Genomic DNA, 24,628 nt, shown 5'->3' on the forward strand with positions numbered 1-24,628 from the left:
ATGATGGATGTCAATCTGCCTTAATTTGGGGATCAGTTTTATTGACAGAAATGAGAATAAATGAGCCTAATTATCTGAAGTGATGACGGTGATGTGCGTACACATGCCCACATCGGCCCTTTTCTACGTCTTTTACCTTGCTTCATGGTACTGCTTCTCCCTTTAAATTTCATGAGGATTTAATAAACAAGCCATATGTTCAGGACCAAAATGGTGGACGTTTTGTATATAATGAAACAGAACTTGGAAACCTTAAAATAAAAACCCATGTCACTTTCCCATACAAAAAAATGCCACCATATCAGTAGTCAAAGGACTATGTGCTGGTCCCGTGACATCTTACCTGAGGTTGGTTTAATAAGCAGCAGGTCACTTGCTAAAATAACTAAGCGTATTTCTATCGCGAACCTTTTCTAAACGCTCCCAGCCATCAGTGCTGACTCCTGGACTGGGCTTTGTGGCACTGCTCACCTCTGTCCGACAGCAGCCCTCATTTTGCTGCTCCTCACTTCAGGCTCTCAGCATTCCTTTCCACCTATGTGGACCCCCTCTGGTTGCCAGCACAATAGAAATGCAAGCTGACACAAGAAGACGTGCATACCACACACCTCCCTCTGGGTGCCTGTGCCAAGAATCCTTCTGGTCTGAGCAAGACAATTCAAAATGTTGGTTTTGGACACCACCATCAACTAGCAGTGAAATATATGATAGTTTCCCAGAGATCAGCAGTCAGAATAGATTTCGAAAGGCATTGCCCAAATAAATCTGCTGGCAGGTGGCTCACGGACATTCAGAGCAACATCTACTGAAGGACTGGCACCACCAGAGACACTCAGTTTAAGTGGTGGCCCCTGCCCTGGACCAACGTGCAGTTTAAGCCTTCTGTCTGCATCTGCCAGAAGACCAGCCTTGGACCCTCCAGACAGAGAGAAGAGAAAATAATTCATTTGGCAGCTATTTGGGGTTCTCTCATCGAGTTGTATGTCTGGTTATTGTCAGGACTGTGAAAGGAGGCAGACAGGCCAGGCTTCTAGAAGGTGAAAGAGTTGCCAGAAAAGCTAACTTGGGTTTAAGACTTCTCAGGTCTTCTTCCAGCTAGCAAAGCTGCCTCCGTTTGGGAAACAAAACTCTCCTGCTGCCCTCCCGCATCCCGACCTTAGGGCAAGCACTCGACTCTGGGTCCCACCTCCCAAATCACAGGCACTGCTTCCAGCTCTGCTGGCGTGCAGAGGGTAACCCCAGGGTCCCACTTCGGTCTGGGAACAGGGCTGCAGCCCCTAGTGTTCCTTACCCTCTAGAATGCGCCTGCATTCTGGTTAACTTGGCCTCAGGCCCTCGTGGTAGGAACCAGGCAGGAGTTGGCTTGTTCTCCTGGCAGGGACACTGCGGAAGGCTCTCGCCAGCTGTAGCCTTGTTACCTGCTCCCCTGGAGAAGTGCAGCCACGTGCTTTTCCAACCGACTCACAGAGGGGCCTCCAGGGGAGTAGAGAATGGACCGGGGTGAATTTATGTCACTTCTCTGCCTCCTCTCTGGGATGGAGAGCCTTGATCGGCATTTAAACAATGAGATCACATTATTTACTACACATCATAAACAGGACTCTCTGCAACAGTAGACCGAATGGTAACTTTTGTTAGTGCTAAGCACAGTTACATTAACAACTCTAAAGAACAAAAATGTAAAATTTACCCTTAACTTGGGGCTGACCTAAGAAGCTGGTGAATGGCCCTACCCGTCCCTGGTTTGTGTCTTGCCAGGCCTGTAACGTCACAGCCTCACTAGGAACGGCTGAAGCCAAGTGTGGAGCTAAGCCGTGGAGACAGTTTGGGTATCTTCAGCTCCCTCCTCTGCAACCATCCCGACTGCCAGGAATCGACGGGAAGAGTACCCTGAGCCTTATTTGCCCACATCACTTAACTAGCTAAGGGCAGACTCCTCGCATATCTCCCCAATGGAACTTTCTCTTAACTTGCCCTCACCATGTGTGCCTGCTTCTATCCCTCACTTTTCCCTTTTTCCTGCAGTCTCGTTTTGTTCTCAGGGGATCAGTTTTTCCCAACCTGCCTCTGGGGCTCCTTCTCTCTGTCCCAAAACAACCCCCTCCTTTGGGCCACAGCCCACCTCAGGCCCTCCTGCCACCACCTCCGGCTGTTTCTGGGACCCACAGGGAGGTGTTCCACTCTCTGTGGCTGCTGCAGGCTATGGGAGCTCCCCTCCTCCACTGCTCTGCTCTCCGGGCACCACATCGGATGCAGAGCCCTCCAAAATCCCTCTCTTCCAGGAATGTCAGGCGGAAAAGGGGAGAAATGAACCTTCCAAGACTCTAAGTCTAAATCCACACCCATCTCACTTTCCCATACAAAAAAATGCCACCATATCAGTAGTTAAAGGAGAAAAAGCAAACACTTGTTGTAATAGTGATGATGAATGATTGTTCCTCTAAACTCTGCATTCCACAGTCGGGGATGGTTCACATTCATGGATTCTCAGCCCGATTAATTGTGCTCGAACAAGGAGACGCTGTCCTCTCTCTGTTTGTGTGTGTCCTTTGCAAATGAGCAAGAGAAGCCTGGCCCAAATCAACGAATTCTCAACACAAACCCACCTGCTCTGCGAAGGTGCCCTTGTCGTAAGCGGATGCTGTAATTCTGCAAGTGCAGGGGCACTGGCTCTGGTCTTGGTTGGGAAGGGTTCGAAGAGTGCCTGCTGATGTTTAAGTCAAAATTAGGATCACCTGACTTGGAAAGCCCCATAGGCGTCTCTGTGCGTGTGGATGGAAACAGCCAAGAAAAGTACGAGCTTATTAATCTGGCCTACCTTTGGGAGTGTTTATGCATCAACAGTATGAGTACTTGGAGGAAGTATACCAGTTTTTCTTTCTGAATGATTCCTCCTTAAACAGACACGGTTGGAGGGAGAGGAGCTGTGTGCTCCTGTCTGGGCCCATCTATGTGGCCTGCCTATCAAAAGCACTCTTCAGGGCTGGGAGGCCCCCTTCAAAGCTACAGCAGAGTACTTATCTCTAAACAGGCAACTGCAAGTAGACAGACCTGCCTCCACAAATGGCCCACAACACATGCTCACGCAGTCGTGAAGGAGAGAGCCGTTACAATTTTTGTTTTGTATGTTCCCATTTGTATAGATGGAGTTTTTAAAGGCATTTGGTAGAAAATCAAACATGTACCAAGCGTAATTCGGTGCATTCAGTTGCTAAGAATGAAGACGACATGGACTTCAAGGCAGTCCCTCGGTGAGCAACACTGTTAGTGGTTGAAAAGGCCCAGGCAGCGGGGCCAGGGGCAGGCCAGGTGAAGCAGCCCCTTCCTAATGAAGAGCTGGACTCTTGGGGCAGAAGCACCAGCCCAAGAACTTTCACATGTTACCAGCTGCAGCCTTCTTTTCAACTTCTGACAGTACCCCGGGATGCTATCCCCTGAGGGGCTACTCCAGTTAATGGAAGAAGAGCGATGCGAGTCCACATCCTCGGGAAGACAGGCCTCCCGCTTTGCCTTAATTCAAGTCATTTGCAAGGTAAATCTCAGTGCAAAGCCCAGATAATTGAACTGCCCAAATGGGCAATGAGACTGGTTTGTCTGGTTCAAGTGAGCCCATATGAGCCCTCGTATGGCAGCCCTATATTGGTTTAGGCATTTCCAGGAAACCTGAATTGAATTCAGCAAATATTAGGCAAGTTGCAAATTGCAGAGAATACAGAAATGAATGTGTCAATCCTTGTGCATAACGGGCTCACACTCTTTCCTCTGTTGTTATAAACAAGGGACAGATGAGGAAGCATGGAATGATCAAAAGTGAGGCTATTGATGGGTGCCCCACACAGCTGGCTTAGGGCAGACACTTTATCTGGGTTTTAAAGGAGAAACAAGAGTTTTCCAGGCAGAACAGAGGAGGAAAGTAGTTCCAGGAGTTCCATGATGAAAGGCATCTTCCCTCATTGCCTGGGGATGAAACATGTGGGAGTGAAGAGAATGATCTGGAAGGGGTCTCAAAGACCTCCTAGTCTAGGATCGCAGTCCCTGCTCTCCTGACCTGGGAACGTTACAAACATGTTCTTAGAAAAAGAAAACCTCTCAAGGGTTTCCTTCAACTGCTTTTAGCATGACCTGGAAAGTCAAGGGACCTACAGCGACGAAGGGAAATAGACCCTCCACACACACAGGGTGGGAGAGAGAACCGAGTCCACAGAATGTGAACAAGCTTGGGGAGCTAGGTTACGGCAAGGCCGTCTGCAAGATGAAAATATAATTTCAAATTGTTGAAATCAAGGCAAAAAAAAGGAAGAAAGAAAAAGGCATCTCAAATTTAAGGACAGCTAGATGAACGTCTTGGCTATCTGACAGGAATTTGCCACTGAACCCCCTCCGTCGCCGCGGGGAAACGCACGCCTAATCTGGTACTGTCACGGAGTAATTGCTCAGCATCTCTAACTGTGCAGAAGTTCCCAGAAATATTTGTGCAGTTAGGATGGCCCAGAATTATAAAAGATTTTCTAGGGGGCAAATAGCATGGCCAGGATACTCTGAAGGTCAGACATTTTAGAAAATCTTGCCCGGCATTTCAACAGTCAACTACCACTGCAATAATGTAGAGAGAGGCGTGGCTGTTCCACAAGGCACTGTCATGACCCTCAGGTCAAATGTTAAAGCACTTTTCTGAACAGGTGGAGGATATTCCTTAACTCGTTTTTAGAAGAACGTAAAGCAACATAAAATATAGCTTTTTATCACACGCAGATCCACACCATGGTGAAGAATCTTCTACAGGAGACACTCTAGAAAATTTTCAACTACTAATTAGCTATAAAAATGACTTGAAGAAGAACTAGATAATTTGAAACAGCCCCTTAAGGTAAGAAGAGGGGCCGTCCATCCTTTGTTCCACAGGTGAGGTAGAGGGGACACACAAAGGTCAAGGTGTTGGTCACCTGTGGCTCACACGCTGCTCCCCAGGAGTTCCTGGACTGGGAGCACAGCCCCTCCCTCCGAGGGCCTGGCCAGTCCTGGCTCTTCCTAGCTAGATCATGGGATTTCTGTTAATGACCCTGATCAGAGAGGAAATAGAACAGAAGGACGCCGGGGGAGGGGAGAGAGAGCCCGGGAGTTTAAAGTTGCATGTTGACTCATAAAGTTAATTCAAAAAGAATAACTGCGATTTCAAGTGTGGTTTAAAATCAGCATTCTGAGAGACACGGGAGGCAGGAGAAACCCCGTGTCAGGGACGCCAGGAAGAATCGGTGGAGGCCAGAGGTCAAGTGCTACAGGTATTTTAGGAAAGCAAACACGGTTCATGTAGAATAGGATTTGGCCGGGTTTGCACAGACCTTGGATATCCACACTTCTTTTAAATGGATTTGGGAATAGCTGACAGAGGAAAAAAACTAAAACTGCTGGCAAGCAGAGAAGGGAATGGATCTCTGCTGGAAAGGACTGGAAGCAGAGACGAAAAGATCTCAAGTCAGAAGCAAGAGGCAGACTTTTTCTGGGTCCACGATAGAAATCGTTTTCATCTGAAGCAGCCCAGCAACATTTCCCGCTCCACGACGGACTGAAATGAACTGCAGCGTTAACGGTGTCATTTTATTAGTTATTAAGCTGCCAAACCAACCTTTCTTAATGAGTTATCAAAGCCACCATGGAAACTTGTGTCCAGTGCTCCAAATGAGCTTTAACCAATGATGACAAACTCAGAATCATAGAGTTGTTTGTGGATTTGGCTGAAAATCAGTCATGTTTTGAGGTTTTAAACACTGACTATGTGCATCCATTAAATCAGTTCGTGAGAGAGAGCGAAAGAGAAACGGGATATGGAAACTTTGCATCTTAAGAAAGAGCCAAGCATTTCCTCTCCTAACCAGAGCATGGCCAAGGGGGGAGGGGAAGGAAAAGTTTGCCTTTTTGTGGAGGGCTGAGCTTTCCCTGGAAGTCCAGCAGTCAAAGGAACAATGTTCAGGTTCTACAAGAACATAGCTGTACCAGACCAAGTTCCTTCTGTTTGCTGGAGGGGACATTTGCACCAAGCTCAGGGGCACAGGCAGGTGAGCACCTGCCTGCAGGGTCATTCTGCATAGAGGTTTTCCTGCTTGATCCAGGCAAATCGTGCTTTTGCTTTTAGAAAAGGTGAGCCCAGGTGCATCCGCCACTACCCTGGGGTCTGGTGCTGTGTCACAGGGAAGCGCGCAGAGACCTGCCTCCTGACCCTGCACCGCTCAGGGGAGTCTGGCGAGAACTCACCCTCTTTCCGCCAGCTTTTATGATCTTAGACTCTTACTCACCCTCCAACCATCCGAGGCAATTAAGAGTGATTACCTCTGAATCAAGGGCAAATCATCCACCGGTTTCCTGCCCAGGGCTTGAGGAGGTGAAACTGCCTGTGACACATCCTATTTCATAAATGGGATAAAAGTGCTCTAACAATCTTCATTGAAATGGTCAGTTAGGTGCTGATGTTGGACCCCTTGGCTCCTGTTTTATGGGTTCCCATTCTTCCCGGGGACGATGAGATCTCAGGTGCCTGTGGGACGGCCACCATCAGGAGGAGGCCCTGGCCTGCCAGCCTCCTACACCCGCCCGACTCCCCCCAGCTGGGTTCTGCAGTCAGGCCCACACTCCCAGAAGCTCTGCCTTCCTCTCAAAATTAAAAAGAAACAAAAGAGTACACAGCAAAAATTAATCTCCCTTCCACTCCTGACCCCCAGGCACCCAGACCACCCCGAGGCACCACCAATATATGCATCTATTGTCTTTGCCCCTTCCTCCCTTTCTTTACTAACGCAAATGCTTGGTTACTATCTAGAGAGTTCTCTACTTTTCTTTTCGTGGATATATCTTGGAGATCATGCCAAATCAATAAATACAGCCACCTCCTTCTTTTTAACAGCTGCATATAGAAATAATTCTCAAATGGACCATACGGTACTTAACTGGGCCCTGTTGAACGTGTAACTTGGTCCAATATTTTCCTCTTACAAACAATTCTACAAGGACTCCTTTTGTATGCGTATCAATTTACCCACAAGCAAGTCTATTTGTGAGATAATTTCCTGTAAGGGGAAATGCTGGGTTAATTTACATTTGTAATTTAAAACATTTTTCATTATGGAATTTTTCAAGCATTACAAAAGGAGAAAGACTCGTATAAGGAACCCCACATACTTGTCACCCAGCTGCAGAGGTTACCTTTAATCCCTGGCTGATACCATTTCATATATATGTTGGCCCCATCCATTCCCCCCAACGCAAATTATTTTGAAACAACTCCAGACATAATTGGTAAATATTTTGGTACTACTTCTGAAAAGTAAGGGCTTTAAAAAGAGGTGTGTGTGTGTGTGTGTGTGTGTGTCATTTCATTATCACACCTAAAATAAATTAATAATTTATTAATGTCATCAAATATCTTGTTAGCGTCACATTTTCCCAGATTGTCTCATGAAAATTTATTTTTTTAAATAGCTTGTTCTTTGATTTAGAATCTCAGTTCGGCCCATCCATTCACTGCAGTTGGTTAACTCTTTTTTTAATCTATTTGTTTCTTCCTCCTCTCTTTCCTTCTTGTTTCTTTTGTTTTGTTTTTGCGAAATTATTATAGAAACTGGGTAAATTTGCTTCCAGATTCTGGATTTTGCTGATTACATCCCCATAGGGCCATTTAATATGTTGCTCTGTCCTTTAGGTCAAAGGGGAAATACAAAATTAATTGTAGAATTTCTTTAGACAACACAACACATCAAAATCCGCACACAGAGCTAAGGCAGTTAGAAGACAATTCGCAGAACTGAATAACCACCTCCAGTCTGCTGTGGAGCCGGCAGACACAGGTTAGGAGCAAACCCCTGTTCCGGATGCCCCCTTTCCCAGGCATGAGACAGCCTGTGCCCTTCCTCTGGCATCTGTCCCCATCCAGGGGGGTCTTCGGGCACACGTCCTGGGCTTTGAGTGTGGGCGGCAGTTTCTCCACCTCACTTTTGTTTTCCCGCCCTGGAGGGGACAACGGAAGGTCTCAACAGCCCTCTCCCCTCGGAGCGGTGGCGACCGGACCCTCCCCTGTCCCCTCTCTAGCGGAACAAAGCGCCCGCAGTATCCGTCTGCTGGGCTCACCGCGTGACAGACAGGGCTCTGCGGGAGAAGCCCACGTGCAAACGCGTGGCCGGCGCAGCCCCCTCCGAGGCCAGCCCCCGCTCCAGACTCCCGGCCTGCGAGCCGCCGGGCGCCAGGGCCCCGGGGGACGAAGGGAGAGCCCCAGCGAGGCGAGGGCGCGGCCGGGCTGGGGGACCAGGGGCGCGCGCCCCGGCGCCCGGGAGGCGGGAGGCTCCTTATATGGTCAGGCGGCGGGGCGGGCTCGCGGCGCTCCCTCGGCCGGTCGCGGAGCCGCAGTGCAGCCGCCGCCGGACGCCACCCGGCCGCCGCGGTGAGTGCCCGCCGGCCAGGACCGCCGAGGGGACGGGCCGTGGGGACACCCGGGGAGAGGGGGGCCGAGCAATCTGGGGGACCCGGAAGGGGGGCTGAGCAATGGGGGCGACCCAGGAGGGAGGGAGCCGAGCAATGGGGGGGACCCGGGAGTGGGGGCCGAGCAATGGGGGGGACCCTTGAGAGGGGAGCCAGCCAGGCCATGGGGACACCCGGGGGGAGGGGAGCCGAGCACTCGTGGAGGGGGGGGGACCCGGAAGGGGGGCCGAGCAATGGAGGGGACCCAGGAGAGGAGAGCCGGGCCATGGGGACACCTGGGGAGAGGGGAGCGGAGGAATGAGGGGGACCCGGGAGTGAGGGAGCCGAGCAATGAAGGGGACACGGGGAGAGGGGAGCCGGGCCATGGGGACACCCCGGGAGAGGGGAGCGGAGGAATGAAGGCGACCCGGGAGAGGGGGCCGAGCAATGGGGGGACCCGAGAGAGGGGAACCGGGCCATGGGGACACTGGGGAGAGGGGAAACGAGCAACGACGGGGACCCGGGAGTGGGGAGTCGAGCAATGAGGGGGACATGGGAGTAGGGGAGCCCAGCAATGAGGGGGACACGGGGAGAGGGCAGCCAAGCCGTGGGGGGACCCGAGGAGGAGGAAGCTGAACCTTGGTGGGAAGGCCTGGGGGTCCTGGAGGCCAGAGGGACCCCCGCCCCAGCCCGGAGGGAGGAGCGCGGTCCGCGTCCTGGCGAGCTGGGTTACCGCCGGTGTGGAGGAGAGATTGTGCCTTCCACGGGCGAACCCCGGGCCAGGGCTGGCCGCAGTTCGGGGCGCAGGTAGGTGACCGCCCCCGTTCCCCGGGACCTGGACCCCAGAGCAAACTGTCTTGGCGCGCGGGCGGGCCGCCTCCGGTCTGGCCGGGCGTCAGAGGCATCTCCTTTCAGCAGAAAGGGGAGCTTGCGGAGTGGTCTCACGCATTGCCTCCTGCGGAAATTAAAAAACTGAACCACTAGGTTAAAAATAATGAGCTTATTTTAAAAGGAAAACATTCTAATTTTAACTTGGCCTCGTGTGATATCTTAGCATACCTGAAACTGCGGGAAGAGAGTGTTAAATGTTGTTTCCAATTTTAAGTGAAGAATCAATTACATTTACTTTCAAATTCCCGTTTGGGTTTTCATTCCAACCAGTCCAACCCAGGTTAAATGAAATGGATACAGCTGCCGTCCGTGACCTGCCCTTATTTTGGGAGGTAATAAGTCACACTTCGGGCTTAGAATCAGAATTTATGTTCAAAACTCGAGGCTCAGTACTTCTGCCGCCTTGGGTGCTAGCCCTGCCTGTGTGCGCCTTGTGATGATGTGTTAGAGGGAGTGCCTCTGGTATCCTGAAGGTGGCTTAGACCAGAAAACATTTGAGGCCAGTCTTAGAAGTGTGGGAATTCCCAGTCTGACAATTTAACTTCCATAAAACCAAACTCAATGAAGGGCATTTTATTGTGCATTCATGTAAGATTATTTCATGGTGATGTTCAGATTTAGCTCACCCTGAATTTTTAAGAGTTATCCATGAATATATAGAATTGGGTTTCCACAGTGTTTATTATCCTGTCATGCTTCAAAATGCCTTTTCACAGCAGCGTATTAATAAGGACTTAATTGGCATGCTACCCACCAGGCACTATTCGGGGCACGTGTGCTCAAGGTCTCGTTTACAAATATGCCCACAGGCTGGTGTGAGAGGCCAGCGGGTGTGCACAGACGGGAGCTAGGCTGCTGGAGTTCACGCCCCTGTCCTTCAACCGTGAGCTGTGCAACCCTGGCCAAGTCACCTAATCTCTTGGTGCCTCAGTTTCCACAACTGGAAAACAAGGATATCGTGGTGGCTTGCTTACAGGGTTGTTATGAAGCCTGCACACCATCAGCAGTGTATACATATTTGATGCCATCTTCACTTTTACAGATAAACTGAGGCACAGAGAGATCAAAGTAACCTTTGCTTAAGGTTCCCAGGCTATAAATGCTGGTCCTGGTATCTGACCCCAGGCAGCTTGAGAGCCCGAGTTCTAACTGCTAAACTACGGGGCGCAGCTGAATACTCAATGAGGATTTGTGCTGCATATTTTGACCCAAAATGTTTGTTAAACCACTTCCAGTAGGAAAGAAATCAAAACTGCAGACAAAAATGCCTCAGTAGGATATTGAAGAAAAGTGGACGGGGCTGCAGGAGGCCTGGGTTCTGGTCCTGCCCTGCACTGAGGGTCAGTTCCCCAGCCTCTGCAGCGTGGGCTGCTCGTTTGTCAGCGAGGGGGCTGGGGTAGGTAGTTCAGCTTATCTCTGACTCCAATGCCATGAGGCAAAGTTCCTTGAGCTTGGGTGAACAAAAGTGTTGGATATTGGGTGCTTCCTGTGTAGTTTATTATGAGAGTTTTATCAAAGCCACATTATCACGTGGCATTATGCTGAGAGGCCACTTCCTCAAGATGGCTATCTTGAACAAAATGCATGGGCCTTCTCTAGTGTCTGAGACCCCGGTCTTCCAGGAGGCCAAGCTGGCATTGTGACTTTGGGGTGAGTTAAGTGAATTGCCGCTGTCATCCAGAATCGTGGATTTCCACTTTAGCTGCTGTGATGGTTAATTTTATGTCAGCTGTACTGGGCCACGGGGTGCCCAGACATTTGGACATTTATTTCTGGGTGTGTCTGTGAAGGTATTTCTGGAGGAGGTTAACATTTGAATCAGTAGACTGAGCAGGGCAGATTGCTTTTCCCAATGTGGGTGGGCCTTGTCCAATCAGTTGGAGACCTGAATAGAACAAAAAGGCTGAGCAAATGGAAATTCCTCTTGCCTGATTTGGATTCAAACCAAAAAACAGACTAAGAGAGAACTCCGTTTGCCTGATTGCTGAGCTAGGATGTTGGTTCTTTCCAGCCTTCAGACTCAGACCAAAACATCAGGTCTTCCTGGGTTTAGAGCCTGCCGGCTTTTGAACTGGAACTTAAACCAATGGCTCTCCGAATTCTCAGGCCTTCAGACTCAGGCTGGAACCACACAGTGCTCTCTTGGGTCTCCACCTTGCCAGTTGCAGATCTTGGGCCTTCTCAGCCTCCATAATATTGTGAACCAGTTACTTATAATAAATTTCTTTATATACACACGCACAGATACACAGTCATGCACTGCACAGCAATGTTTTGGTCAACAACGGACCACATATACGATGGTGGTCCCTTATGGTTAGTACCACACAACCTAGGTGTGTAGTAGGCTATACTATCTAGGTTTGTGTAAGTATACTCTGATGTTCGCACAATGACGAAATAGCCTACCGACACATTTCTCAGAACGTATCCCCCTCATTAGGTGACGAATAACTGTGTTTATGTATTTATATATATATATATATAAATCACCTGTTGGTTCTGCTTCTCTGTAGAACCCTGACCAATACAGCTCCCCAGTAACTTTGCTTAAAAAGTCCCCCCACCAGCTCCCAGTCTCGCTTTTTCACGATTTCATCACTACTTTGCTGCTGGTGATCTGGACTTTCCTTTGCTGTAAAATATGGCTGCCTGCTTGGAGATCGGCTGAGACGTCAGGGGCAGCGTCTGGTCTCTCCGTCATTAGTCCAGTTCTCAGGGGTGATTCTCACGCCTAGTCTGCACTTGGACGTCACATGTCATCATACTCGTCCTTCGCCTGCGTGATCCATTCCTTTGCTGCCCCGGTTGACTAATGATCTCCTTTAGGTAGATGGTGCTAAGTGAGGCAAGTGATGTCTGTACCAGTAAGAGAAGCGGCTCCCCTGTGTTTATGGGTAATAAAATTAATGCCAGGGGCATCCTCGAAGTCTGTAAATATTTAGGTTTTCAGTCAAAAAGAAAATAGATTTGTCTTTTTCTGATGATACAACTTTTGGAACAAGTAAGAGTTAGGCAGTCAGTGAACGAAGTTGCAGGAGATGTGCAAGCCTGTCACAACAGGATGCTGACGTGCGTGCTAAAGAAACAGCCTGAAGGAGCAGGACAAGGGGGAGGACGAAGAGGCCAGTCTTTCATCGGAGTTGGGGTCACCAAAGGAGAAGGCCGGTCAGGGGTCACAGCAGATGGAAGGCCAAGCAGACAGAGAGTAAACAACCAGCCGCCTTTTGGAGATTGGAGGAAACGGATGAAAGAGAGTGAGCATTTTTCTTTTTGTTCGTGTGGAAACAAAGTATAAATAACTTGCTCACACGTTCCCAGGAAGGCCACCGTAGAGCTTTAGGGTGGGGTCTCCGTGATCCCCCCAACACTGGGATGATTTATGAAGCTGAGGCAGCCCACCATTCTAGCCTGCATAGTCATGCTTGTCTTGAGTCATCTGAACTGACGTGTTCTGAGATTAAATTACAAGATAGTATCTTAAGGGTGATTTAAATTCTTTGGGGCTGGAACTAGACTGGAACCCTTTCAGAGACTGTATGTCTTATCTCGGTCCCCAGGGACTAGGACAGCACGTGGAAAACAGTGGTTCCTCAATACACCCTATGGACTGGACTTAAAGTCCACGGAATGTCGACCAGCTGTCACTATTGGACTTAGGGACTTAAGGTCGGAAATTTGACTTTATTATTTTCCCGTTTCTTTTCTTTATTCAATATCCAGAAGATAATTTGGAAGACAGCAGTTTACCTTATTCAAGAATTGTCTCTCACACAGAACATTTCTTAAAACTATCAGAGACAAATCAAAATGTATTAAAGATACTGATTTACATACCAAATTATAACACATCCCAGCCCCTGCCCCTGTGCTTAGTAAAGGCTCATTAGAGTAATCCAGACAGCAGCAGGCTTAGTCAATCTTTCACCTTACCAACAACCGAAAAATCAGTTTCAAGTGGATTCTAAATACATTATTATATTTTTAAAAAGAACAACAGGGGCCGGTCCCATGGCCCAGTGGTTAAGTTCCCGCGCTCCTCTGCAGCGGCCCAGGGTTTCGCTGGTTTGGATCCTGGGCGCAGACATGGCGCTGCTCATCAGGCCACGTTGAGGCGGCGTCCCATATGCCACAACTAGAAGGACCTGCAACTAAGATATACAACTATGTACCTGGGGGGATTTGGGGAGATAAAGCAGGGAAAAAAAAAAACATTGGCCACAGTTGTTAGCTCAGATGCCAATCTTTGAAAAAAAGAAAAAAGAACAACATCCCTTGAACTGACGCCCTCTCCCTTTCACCAGCATTTCTATTTAAAAGAAGCAGTTCAGCCAGACTAATGGAAAGAAGGTTGGGTGAGCCGAGTCTGTGCGGTGCCTCCACGCGTAGAGAACACCTGGTGCAGGGTAGTCTCTAGCTCGTTTCCGGGGGGAGAGCCCCATGCCTTTGGACGCGGAGCTTTGATTTATAGGCACGCTGTGTCTCTGTAGAACATCCTCTTGCTGATATCTGGAGCCTGTGCGGGGGGAGCTAGCACATTCTTCACGGAGACGCGTGGAAGTGTCTCCTGGCTGGCTTTTGCTTCTCGACCCGACCGGGCCTCATCCAGGACTATGCGGCTGTGTGTTCACATGGGTTTAGAATCCAAACACAGTCAGGAAAATTCTACCCACTCTGGAAGCAGCAGTTTATCTCGAAGAGGGAAAGAGGCCAGAGACGGGGGAAAAAGAGTGAAGCTCAGGATCGTTATATTAGAAATTATAATGGCATCAGACGCCAAACCACATGACATTTCGGGTTTCCTATGCAACGTGGATTGTTCACCTAAAACAGTCTTCGTCTTCATTCTTTTTGCTGAGGAAGACTGGCCCTGAGCTAACATCCGTGCCCATCTCCCTCCACTTTATATGTGGGACGCCTGCCACAGCGTGGCTTACCAAGTGGGGCCATGTCCACACCCGGGATCCGAACCGGTGAACCCCGGGCCGCTGAAGCGGAACGTGCGAACTTAACTGCGGCGCCACTGGCCGGCCTCCCTTGCCTTCATTCTTGATTTTTGCCTTCATGTGTGTACTCTGGGATGTTTGTATTCCTCCATCTGTCCATCCATTTGTTTGTTCATTCTGCAAGTATTTATGAAGTACTTGACCCTGTATTTGTCACGTGCTGGCGAGGCCACAGCAAGACCTAGTGCCCCTTTTCGCAGCGCCTGTGGCTTATAGAGGGGTGCAGGGGTCACGGTGTTGTGTGGTGCCATCGAAGCATTGCATTTTTAAATGCATTCTTAAAAAGAGCCCACATGCTACAGACCAATTTTCTTAATTCCCTCTCGAAAGCTCCTGTTGATTGTGGCTAAGCAATGGAATCTCCCACCTGGGTCCCTGGTGGCATGTAAAGATGGACATGGCCTTGTTAGGGACTGGCTTACTAAAGCTGCTTCTCATGTTGTGGGAAGGGTGTGGGAACATTGGCAGATTTCTCTACAGGAATTGACTCTGTTGGAGAAGTCTCTTAAAGCAGGGTTGATAGAGAGAAACTCTTGGGTTTCCAGGGGAATGAGGAAAGTGGCCCGTTTGGGGTCGCATCAGGGAGGTAGTTGACTAGAGGGAGCATTGACAGTGATGCCACAGAGACTGCTGCTGCACCTCTGGCCTTGTTGGGCAGGGCGGGCAGGGCCCAGCCATCCTCGTTAGGGAAGGATGGCCACGGTCCTGAAAGTCAGGCCTGGGCCAGCACGCCCAGCAGAGGCTGTCCACCACGCCCGCCTCCACCCTGGATTCTCGAGAATCCTTCTGGGAAAAGAAAATGACGAGCTTCCTGGCTCCGAGTCCTCGCCTCTCTCCCACCTCTCTCCCTCTTCCTTTCTCCATTATTCCTCCTCTCCCTACTTCCTTTACTCTCTTTTCATTTTCCTCCTCTTTTTTTTTTTCACGTTTCTCTTCTCTTTTCCTAGCTCTGGCACTTCCCCCTCTCAAACTTTGTTGTGCAGTTCTTAAACCTGAGAAGATTAAAATAACCCACATTTGCAGCCTGTGGACTTTGAGACCACCATTATGTTTCAGTAGGAGTGCCCTGTGCATCATTGCCCCATTGCTCTCTGAACCTTCGTTCTTAATTCTGACTAAAGGCTGGGCTGACGACAGCCTCGGAGATCAAAGCGCTCCCGGCCGTCTGGACCTGTGAGCCACACCTGGGACTCGCCTCACCCCGTGTACTCAGCGTGGCCTGGGGCCCCGCCTGCACCCTGAGATCCAGCTTTTTCAAACCCCTGGCTGTTCTGAGCCCAAGGGTGAATGACGTCAGGGAATGATTTCACCCTGGAAAGGGAGAGGCACTCCAGGACACTATAATTTGCAGTTGATTCACGGAAATCACAAGTCAGCAGCGCACCTTGTCTTCAGGTGTCTCGTTGCTTCATCCTTTCAGCATTTCTGTGCACCAGGGGATGGACAGGAATGACACATAACCGGCCGGGAGGGATCCGAGGTTCAGAGAGGGTAAGTGATTGGACGCAATTAGGTAAAGTCCTTACAGGACCAAGATGTCCTATTTTTACTTAAAGGGACCATTCAGAAGTGGACTCTGACACCCTGAGAACATTTGTAGTGTCACTGCCCTCAGTTGTGTCTCCATCGATACCACGTGGCCAAGTCGGGCTTACAGGCAGTAACGCTCAGCAGGCCTCCCTGCCCCACTCCGCACTGTGGCTGCGAGGGGGCAGGCGGAAGCCGCTGCCTCCAGGGCAAAGCCAAGCTCCTGATCAAGCTGCAGGCCCGCCTTTGGCCTTTGGCCATGTTTTCAGCTCCTTGCTCCTGGTGGACTGATCCTAGTCACTCTCGCCTTCCTGGGCGTCTGCTCCCTCAACCCTGTTCTTATCCCCCTACCTCTGCGCTCCGCCTGTGGTCTGCAGTGTCACCTGGCTCAGCACTCCCAACACAGGTAACGTCTCCTCCCAGAAGCCCGCCCCGCCCTCCCAGGAGGGGTGGCCCAGGGACTCCTCTTGGTTCCCACAGTCCCCTGTGCATCTCTCCATCATGGCCCCGAGCACAGAGCTTTATAATCTGTTTGATCTGGGTCTGCTTTCCTCACTGGACCACAAGTGCCTCCAGGGAGGGCCTGTATCTTACTCATCTTTGTATCCAGAACTCTGCATAACATCTGACACACAGTTCCAACTCCACAGATGCTTCTTGAATGAATGAGTAATCAGGTATTTTTATAGGATTAAAAAATGCCAAGTTATAGGGGGCTTCTAATGTAAGACTGTAGATACATTTTTTTTTTCCGTTAAAAAGAAACTTTGGGGGCCGGCCTGGTGGCACAGCAGTTAAGTTTGCACATTCGGCTTCGGTGACCCGAGGTTCACGGTTCGGATCCCAGGTGCGGACATGGCACTGCTTATCAAGCCATGCTGTGGTAGGTGTCCCACATAGAGAGTACAGGAAGATGGGCATGGATGTTAGCTCAGGGCGAGTCTTCCTCAGCGAAAAGAGGAGGATTGGCAGCAGATGTTAGCTTAGGGCTAATCTTCCTCAAAACAAAACAAAACAGAAGAAGCTTAAGATTGATAGTGTAACTTTACACAAACTTTTTACAAGAATATTCTATTTGGTAGCATTTAATTAAGGGAGAATTGGTATTAAACACTTTGTGACAGAAGGGAAGCTTTTGGTTTTCTCATTAGCTTATGAGCTAGTTACTTTGATCTTGGGGCTTGTGCTTCATATAATTCTGGAAATACATAAGAGGACCTTCCCAGACAAAGTGTATCCTGTTCTATTCCTAATTAGTGATGGGTGCTAATTTTACACTCTAATCTGTTGGTTTAAGCAGGAGAGCTCGCCTGATCATTAAAATTGTGGTGACTTCTTAGAGAAGATAAGGAGCAAGGTGGGAGAGAGATCCATCACTGTCAGAAACAATTCTATAGAAATTCGAGCCCGCCGCTGGGCCAAGTGCCTCATCTGGTTCAGACCCTCTCAGCTGGTCGCCCCATGCTGTTGCTGCTGGGAGTGCATATCACTGGCGAGGACCTTTGTGTCTGGAGAGCCCCAGCCACACTCGGAGCAGACGTGGGGCCCTGCTTGATCTCAGGGTTTACTGCCTTAGGTGATTTCTGTCCTGCTTTGGGGAATTGGAGGAAGTAGAAGACACATACGCCAGGTACATGAGCATGACGATCATTGCTTGGGGAGAAAAGCGTCCGCCCATTCTGCTGGCTGGAGAACATTGTTGGTGCAGTCTGTAGTCTGTTTCCTTTCCCCAGCCGGTCTGTGCTGCTCCCGACCTGCCTGGAACCACCTTTAGATTTAGGTCGGGAGTTTGTTTTTTCTCACTTAGGTGGCTATGTGGGAAAGCTCATGTAAATCCTCTCTTTACATTAATATTCCTGGGCTCCAGTTTTTCTCCATAAAATGAGACAGTTGTCGTAGATAATCTTGGGAGTTGTTTCCAGCTTTTAAAATTTTACGATTTAGAGTTCTGTCTCCTTTCGTTGTTCTTGTTTCAGATTCTCAAATCGTTATTCTTATATTTGTGTGAATAGAATAGGCAATAGCATCTGGTTCCACAAGTAAATGGCAGCCTTTATTGGAAAAATATACGTGTTGGAAGGACAGCTCTCAATTGTGATGAAGTAAATGATAGCCACTTTCAAGGCCAATGACTAAGGAATTACAGGAAAGCGTTGACCCTTCTGTCAACATAGCTCTGCAACCTGAGATGGCCTTAGTACAAAGGATATTTATACATTGGGTTTCAGAGTAATAATTCAAATGCACAAGAGCCTCATCTTGCGATGTTATCACAGGAATGTCCAGACAGTGTTTTCTTTACCTCCAGGAAGAGCTGTTTAGAAGGATGGATGTGTCCAGCTGCATGTTTAATACTTTTGGGAAAAAATTGTTCTATAAACACAGCAATAACCAAGTATGGATGCTTCAAAGATGTTTGTTTCTTTGCTTACAATTGTCAGGACCATGAATACACAAGAGTACAAAATTAATAAACACTATCACATTTGCTGTTATTGTAAACCAGGCAGCACTATTTTATTTGCATCATAGGGTATTATTCTGGAATTTCACTCTTAAATGGTTTGAAATGACTGAAAATTGAACCAGGTTTAATCAGAGTTGGTGAAGCATTGCTCAGAGTTACGCAGTCAGCCAGTCTACGTATTTAACAACTTGGAAAACTTTTTACTTTTAGCAAATTAAATATTGCCACTTGAGAAAATATTCCTGAAGAAGGTCGGCTCTGTTTTTAACGCCCAGGAGGTGTTTCTCCATACCCAGTACTCTCGTGGTAGCCTGGTTCTTTCGAGGTAGTTCTGTCAGGTTTGTGGGGGAAGGCAGAAGAGGACAAGGAGAGGGGAAGACGCGTTTGCCTCCCCCCGTCCCGTCCCTTTCCGCTCTCCCTGGAAAAGCGCAGCGTGCTGGTGTGGAGATGCCTTCTCCTTCCTCTTTGAGAGGCGCGAGGCGGTGCTGATGAGGCCGTTGCCTGCGGCCCCTGCATTCCCCGTGTGCGATAACCCCTGCTCTTGGAAGCCAGCCCTTCCCTTTGTCCCGCTCTCTGGAGACCTGTGCAGCGGAAGAAGGAAGGATAATCTCTTCATCTGGAGAAATGACTTGCCCCAAGGGGCATATGGCAATTTTTCCTGTGCAAGGAAGGGCAGGTGCGCTTCCCAATGCCATGCCAAGGTCAAAGGCTAACGTTCTCTTGACATCTAATCTCAGATGTGCCAACTCCGATACCCCTCCCTTAGCCGCTGTGGTTTCTTACTATTCAAATTTATGAATCATAGAGGGGAGCTCATGGAAAATCTTTTTATAGAAATGAACATATTGTTTCTATCCCTGCCTTTCTATTTTGGGGGCAGGGAGAAAGGGAAGATGTGAGGCCCTGTCACGCACTGAAGCAGGCCCAAGGCCCATGGCTTGAAGGCTCTGATGTGAACGTTGTATCCAACCCGAGACAGCTTGTTCTGACACTACAGTCAGCTGTGATCGGGATGTTTAAACAAGTGGAATGCATTCAAACAAAACACTGTCCCCAACTGATTTTTTAAAAGTATCATTGAAAATTAGGACTGTTTAAAGGGTGAGTTTCACTTATCGGCCCAGAGAAGATCCCCACCCCTTGACCACAAACGACACCAAGAGGCAGCACGGCTCCTGCCTGGGTTTGCAGGCTGTCCAGCGTGTGCTCACCGCAACCTGTGTTTTCTCTTCCTCTTGATAGGTTGTTGAAAAGCCGGTGTCAAAATGACCGAGCGCTTTGATTGCCACCATTGCGAAGGCTCTCTCTTTGGCAAGAAGTACATCCTGAGGGAGGAGAGCCCCTACTGCGTGGCGTGCTTCGAGGCCCTCTACGCCAGCACCTGCGAGGAGTGCGGGAAACCCATCGGCTGCGACTGCAAGGTACCCCTGGGCCAGCAGCGTCCGGAGTCCTAGTCCTTGTCACCTACTGAATTCCGCCTCTGAAGGGGCTTGGCCCCTTCAGAGGCCTTTCTGAGCCCTTGGTTGCTGCTTTTCCAGGACATTCGTGCAGAGTGTCCTAAGTCCACTTCTCACCTTCTAGTGACCGGTGTCCTGGTCTGACCACCCCACACCTCCTGGACTGGCACTTTCTCGGGGGCGATGCCCTCTTTCTTCTGTTTGCCTCCTGCTGACTCACGAGTCGTGGGTGCCGCTCAGTAAATATTTGATGAGTGAATGTGCACATGAGTGAACCGGAGCTGGTTCCCAGATCAGGGGGCACAGAAAAGCACCGCATTCATTGGAATATTAGGGGCTCTTTTCTTTTTAGTGGGAGAAGACCAGAAATTGTGTTGTTTCTTTTTCAAAGGGGAAAGGCTCGTGCAGAGGAATTACCAGCTTCTCTGCTGTGGGTGGGCAGCAGGTTCTACAGAGGCCGCCGGTGATTGGCGCTGACGGCCGGGGCTGAGTGTTGGGAACCCTGCTCTGTACTCTCAGCGTGTCCCTAGTCTAAGCCAGGCCCTGAAGGGTGGCCCTGGGGTGCCTCCTTGTCTCTGAGGTCTTCGGCTGCAAACCTGCTGCTTAAACACACGTGACCAACACTGGAAGTGACTGTCGTCCTGAGAGCCACAGCACTGGGACAACATGGGTCACTTTGAAATCTCTAAAGGCATGCCAGCTTAGTGGACCCCAAGGCACCTCGTGGCACGTCACGCCTCTTCTCTACTCTCGTTCCTTTGTACTCCGTAGGGGTTCTTGCCACACTCCTCTGTGATTTCAGTATCAGTGCGTAACGTAACTGCTGGCTGCTTGAAACAATTCCAACACATCTTGGGCAGGTTTCTTAACGCTTCTTTCCTTTGTCACGTCACTCCTAGGAAAGGCAGTGAGCAGCAGGCCGCACCATCAGTCTCTGTTGCTAGGTATTTAGTGACAGTTGAAGAGTGATTTCCATCCTGTGCAGAAGGAAGCCTTTGCGCAGATCAGAGATGAAGGATGCGCAGCACGGGCCACTTGAAGCCAAGCTGCAGCCTGTGTCGTTTGGCTTCAGAACAGGAGTGGCATGCCAGGCGTGGAAGAAACAGAACTAGCAGTGGTCCTGTGTCAACTTTAAAATGTTCAGAGGCTTGGCTACCGTGAGCAAAAACTAGCTGATCTTGTGAGTCTAGGAGTCGAATAGCTCCCTGTCTCCAGCTTAGTCTGACGCGTGGTCGCTGTGCCTGATGGGCGTGCTTAGACCCTCTCCATTTACTTACTAGGCTGAGCATAAGAGCTCAGACACCAAACCGCCCAGTTCCGGTCCTGGCTCTGTGTCTCACTAGCTGTGCGAACTTGGGCCGATTACTTGACCCCTCTGGGCCCGTCTTTCTGTTTATAAAGTGGAGCTAAAATGAGGGTGCCTACTTCCTAGGGTTATTCTGGTGGTGGATACAAAGCCCCCAGCACGCTCAATAGCAGCTGATGGTGTTATAAACTCCAGGCTTCCACTTTTCCTCTGACTACTTCCCTATTCTTTCTGTAACATGTTTCCCCCCCAACCTTTGGAAGCTTTGCCCCCTCTCTTTATCAGTTTTCATTATAGAAACGTCCATAAAAATGTCCGGTTTGAGGAAGAACTAATAGGCAGAGAAAAAAATTATTACTTTATAAAAGCTTTACCTGGAAAAGATGTAAGTAGCTGGGGGGTTCCGATATTATTCTGACCAAGGAAACCGTAATTTACAGGAAACTCTTTGGATATTTGGGGCTAGTCATCCTTCACTGTCGCTAAAGTGAAAACCACAGAACAAAAAGCACTTATCATTTCTCTGACGTGATTTAGTGGAAAGACCCTTAAAACTAATTATCCTTCCGCACATACTTTATGAGCAAATAAACAAGAATCCCCCGAGTGGGGCCAAAATCAACAAGGCTGCTGCAAAGTCAGGAGTTAATCATGCTGAACTTCTCAACCCAGACCCGCGGCTCCCTCTGTGTGGAGTCACGCCATGTGATTTTCCACATTTTGGAAGAAGAAAGATGTGGCCTGGAAGTTAGACCTTGCCGTTTGGAGCCTTTGAATATTTGGAACGGTTTTCTTGACTTTCAGAAGTAATTATGTAGTTGACTTTGTGGAGGAAGCCGTGGTAGAAAAATGTTCGTGTTATTTCAAGAAGGAAAGCCTGAAGTCCTGGCAGGCGGGTGCTTGATCGAGCAACTGAGCGGGCAGCTCGGGTGGCCATTCTCTTTTCTTAAAATAGCGTGGGCACCATAAGCCCCACTTCACTCTCCCTCTGAAGGACGTGTGTGTGTAATTTTAATGGGCAAGCCTGTGGGAATTAGGCTAGTTTTGTGGGTATCGACTGACTTTTAAATGAGATTGACAGGACCTCGGGACCTGTTTCCTTAGTTAGCTTACATAAGGTTGAATATCCTTTCTCTTCAGTCACTCAATTATATCCTTTATTTCTATTTAGTTACTCTCAGGAAATGCCGTGATCTCAAAGGGTAAAAATCATTCACTTTTATGGCCAGTGGAAAAGTTGAAAACAGGGAATACAAATAAAATTTCATGATCTTCTGACATTATGCTCTTCCTGAAATTTTTCTTGGACACTTGTGTATACTAGCAAAATATTTTTTTAGCCTGATTACAGATGTTTTTTTGGATGGATCTACCTAATTCCTGGGCTTCAAAAATTCAAGAAACTAAAGAAAAGATAGGCTGGACCAATAATTCCAGGCATGGCTGCTAGTACCGTTCATTTAACAAAGCTGTGACTTTAACAAACTCTGGACCATATGGCTCTCTCAGAGTGAATTTTCCCTGTCTCTGCAAGCAGTGCCATGAAGTCAGAGAGGCTCCCAGACCCACCCATGTGCCCCAGAGGCTGCTGTGAAGACGACGAGAGAGTGATCTGCAGACCTAAAGCTAGCACCCAGGGTAGCTACCGCGCACTGAGCCATAACTTTGTTCCAGGCGCCTTGAAAACGCCTTCATTGCATGGTCTAAATTCTTCCAAACACCCTACAGAGAAGAACTTTGCTCATTCCATTTTATGGAGCAGCCACTGAGGATTAGAGAGGTGGGCATCTTGCCCAGGGTTACGTGATTAGGAGGCAGTCGAGGTAGAATTGGAACCCGGATGCGGTGGCTCCTATCCCACGTGTGATGCTCTCTGCCCCGGGCAGCCTCGGGTGGGACGCTGTCTCTGACTCTCCGGTCAGATGTGGCTTTGTCTAGTGGGCAGTCCTGTGCGTAAAAGGCATCTGCCTGGCTGCTATCACGTGACCCCAACCAAAGTCTCCTGCCTTTCTCCCAAGCCCTGTCAGATGGCAATGTCTGCGCCGCAGAAGTGACGCTCCATTTGCTTCTGTGACACTCTCTCCAGCTTCCTGGTTAATTAAATGGGAAACATCAGATTGATGATCAATTTGACACAAGTCCACCCATCAGACCATGAAAGTTTCTCAGCTAACATTTGGCAAGTTCTTAAAGGACAGAAAGCATCTGAGGTCTTTTGGCAGAAAGCAGTCAGGGGACTCTGAAATAGACTAAGGTTTTTACACATCCAGGTTAAATCAGACGTCCATGTTACACTTCCAGAAGGTTCCTGACCAAGGCTGGTTTAGGGGCCGTAAGGTCAAGTGGAAAAACCCGTCCTTCCTGCCCTGGAGCAGGACTCGGGCCTCTCCTGCTGCTTTTTCTGGGCCGTTCTTCTGGGGAGAGCTACCGTTTCAGATACATGCTCACAATCCAGCTTGCCAACCGGCGCTTTTTTATTTGTTGAGGTGATTTTTAAGTGCCTAATGAGTGAATCACCTTTTTAGAGTTTCCGTGTAATTTGTCCAGAAAGTTTGTAACGAGCACTGAAAATCCATATATTTATCTAGACATCCTCCTATAAAAGAAAGATCTGTTTCTGAAGGGAGTTGAGTAAAGCAGGACCCTCGGAGCTGGGGACACAGCTGACCAGATGAGTGATGTAAGAAGACCCTCACCGCCTGTGGAGCAGAGGGTCATCGGCAGTCGCCAGCAAAGGCACGCGGCATTCAGCAGTGATGCCGTGCCCACCCAGGTGGGACTCTAGCCAGACTTGCCTGGGTTCCCCTGCAACAAGCTGTGTGACAAGGACAAGTCATGCCACCTACGAGCCTTGGCTTCCTCATCTGGAGTTGGAGTTGCCTGTCTCGCAGGCCTGGGGCTGGGGAAGTAAACTAGCTAATGTGGACAGAGCACCTGGAACAGGGCGGCACAGAGTAAGCGCTGTCATTCCTCCCGTTGTCCCTTCTTCGGGACCTTTGTTTTTAAAGATTTGAAAGGATACACAGTTGGAAACGTGAAAACCTGAGAATCTCAAGGCGCAGAACATCTTTTCAAAGTGCTGAGTGTGAATGATGCTGAGACCCCATTATAAAGTGCCAGCTTGTGGATTTGAGGAGTGGTTGTTGGGGAGCCTCTCCCAGCCCAGGAGGAACCACGTGTGAGGAACTGAGGGTGGCTGCCGTGTGGAGGGCCCCCGCCAGAGCCGCCTCCAGTGAGCCAAGGCAGGGGCTGTCCCCTCAGGTCACTCACCGCACCCCAGGGCTTAGGGGAAGTCTCACGTTCAGAGCCAAGCCAAAGTACCCCCGTATTAGGAATGTTTCTGAAATGGAAAAATAGAAAATCGGAAAGGAAGTGTTTGGGCCTAATCTTACATTGTTTATCAACATTTTACTGCAATTTATGACATTTCTGTGAGCACAAGATTAGCCTTGGATTTTTTTCTGGGATGTATAAAAGATTTTTTCTTTCTCCATTTTTTTTTTTTTTTTTTTTTTAGTCGCGCTCTCTCCAG

At 49.1% G+C, this 24,628-nt stretch overlaps 1 protein-coding gene and 1 long non-coding RNA gene across 5 annotated transcripts in view; one reads left to right on the plus strand and one right to left on the minus strand.

Annotated features, from left to right (window-relative positions):
• FHL2 (four and a half LIM domains 2) overlaps positions 1-24,628 on the plus strand; it is a 69,270-nt gene that overhangs the window by 23,494 nt on the left and 21,148 nt on the right. For 2 of the 4 annotated variants that reach the window (XM_005599782.4, XM_070236000.1), the window contains one exon: positions 19,576-19,754. In XM_005599782.4, the coding sequence (XP_005599839.1) occupies positions 19,599-19,754 (156 nt within the window). In that variant the 5' untranslated portion in view covers positions 19,576-19,598. Of the gene's footprint in view, positions 1-8,272; positions 8,426-15,286; positions 15,831-19,575; positions 19,755-24,628 lie in introns of those variants that run through there. The other 2 variants (XM_023618490.2, XM_023618491.2) reach the window with 2 other exon arrangements.
• On the minus strand, positions 7,546-9,240 carry LOC111768020 (uncharacterized). Its single transcript, XR_002799966.2, has 3 exons — positions 9,081-9,240; positions 7,805-7,995; positions 7,546-7,684 (listed from the first exon to the last, which is right to left on the minus strand). It is a non-coding gene; the product is annotated as an uncharacterized lncRNA (long non-coding RNA).

The sequence above is a fragment of the Equus caballus genome, chromosome 15, assembly GCF_041296265.1.
Source record: "Equus caballus isolate H_3958 breed thoroughbred chromosome 15, TB-T2T, whole genome shotgun sequence".
NCBI lineage: Eukaryota > Metazoa > Chordata > Mammalia > Perissodactyla > Equidae > Equus > Equus caballus.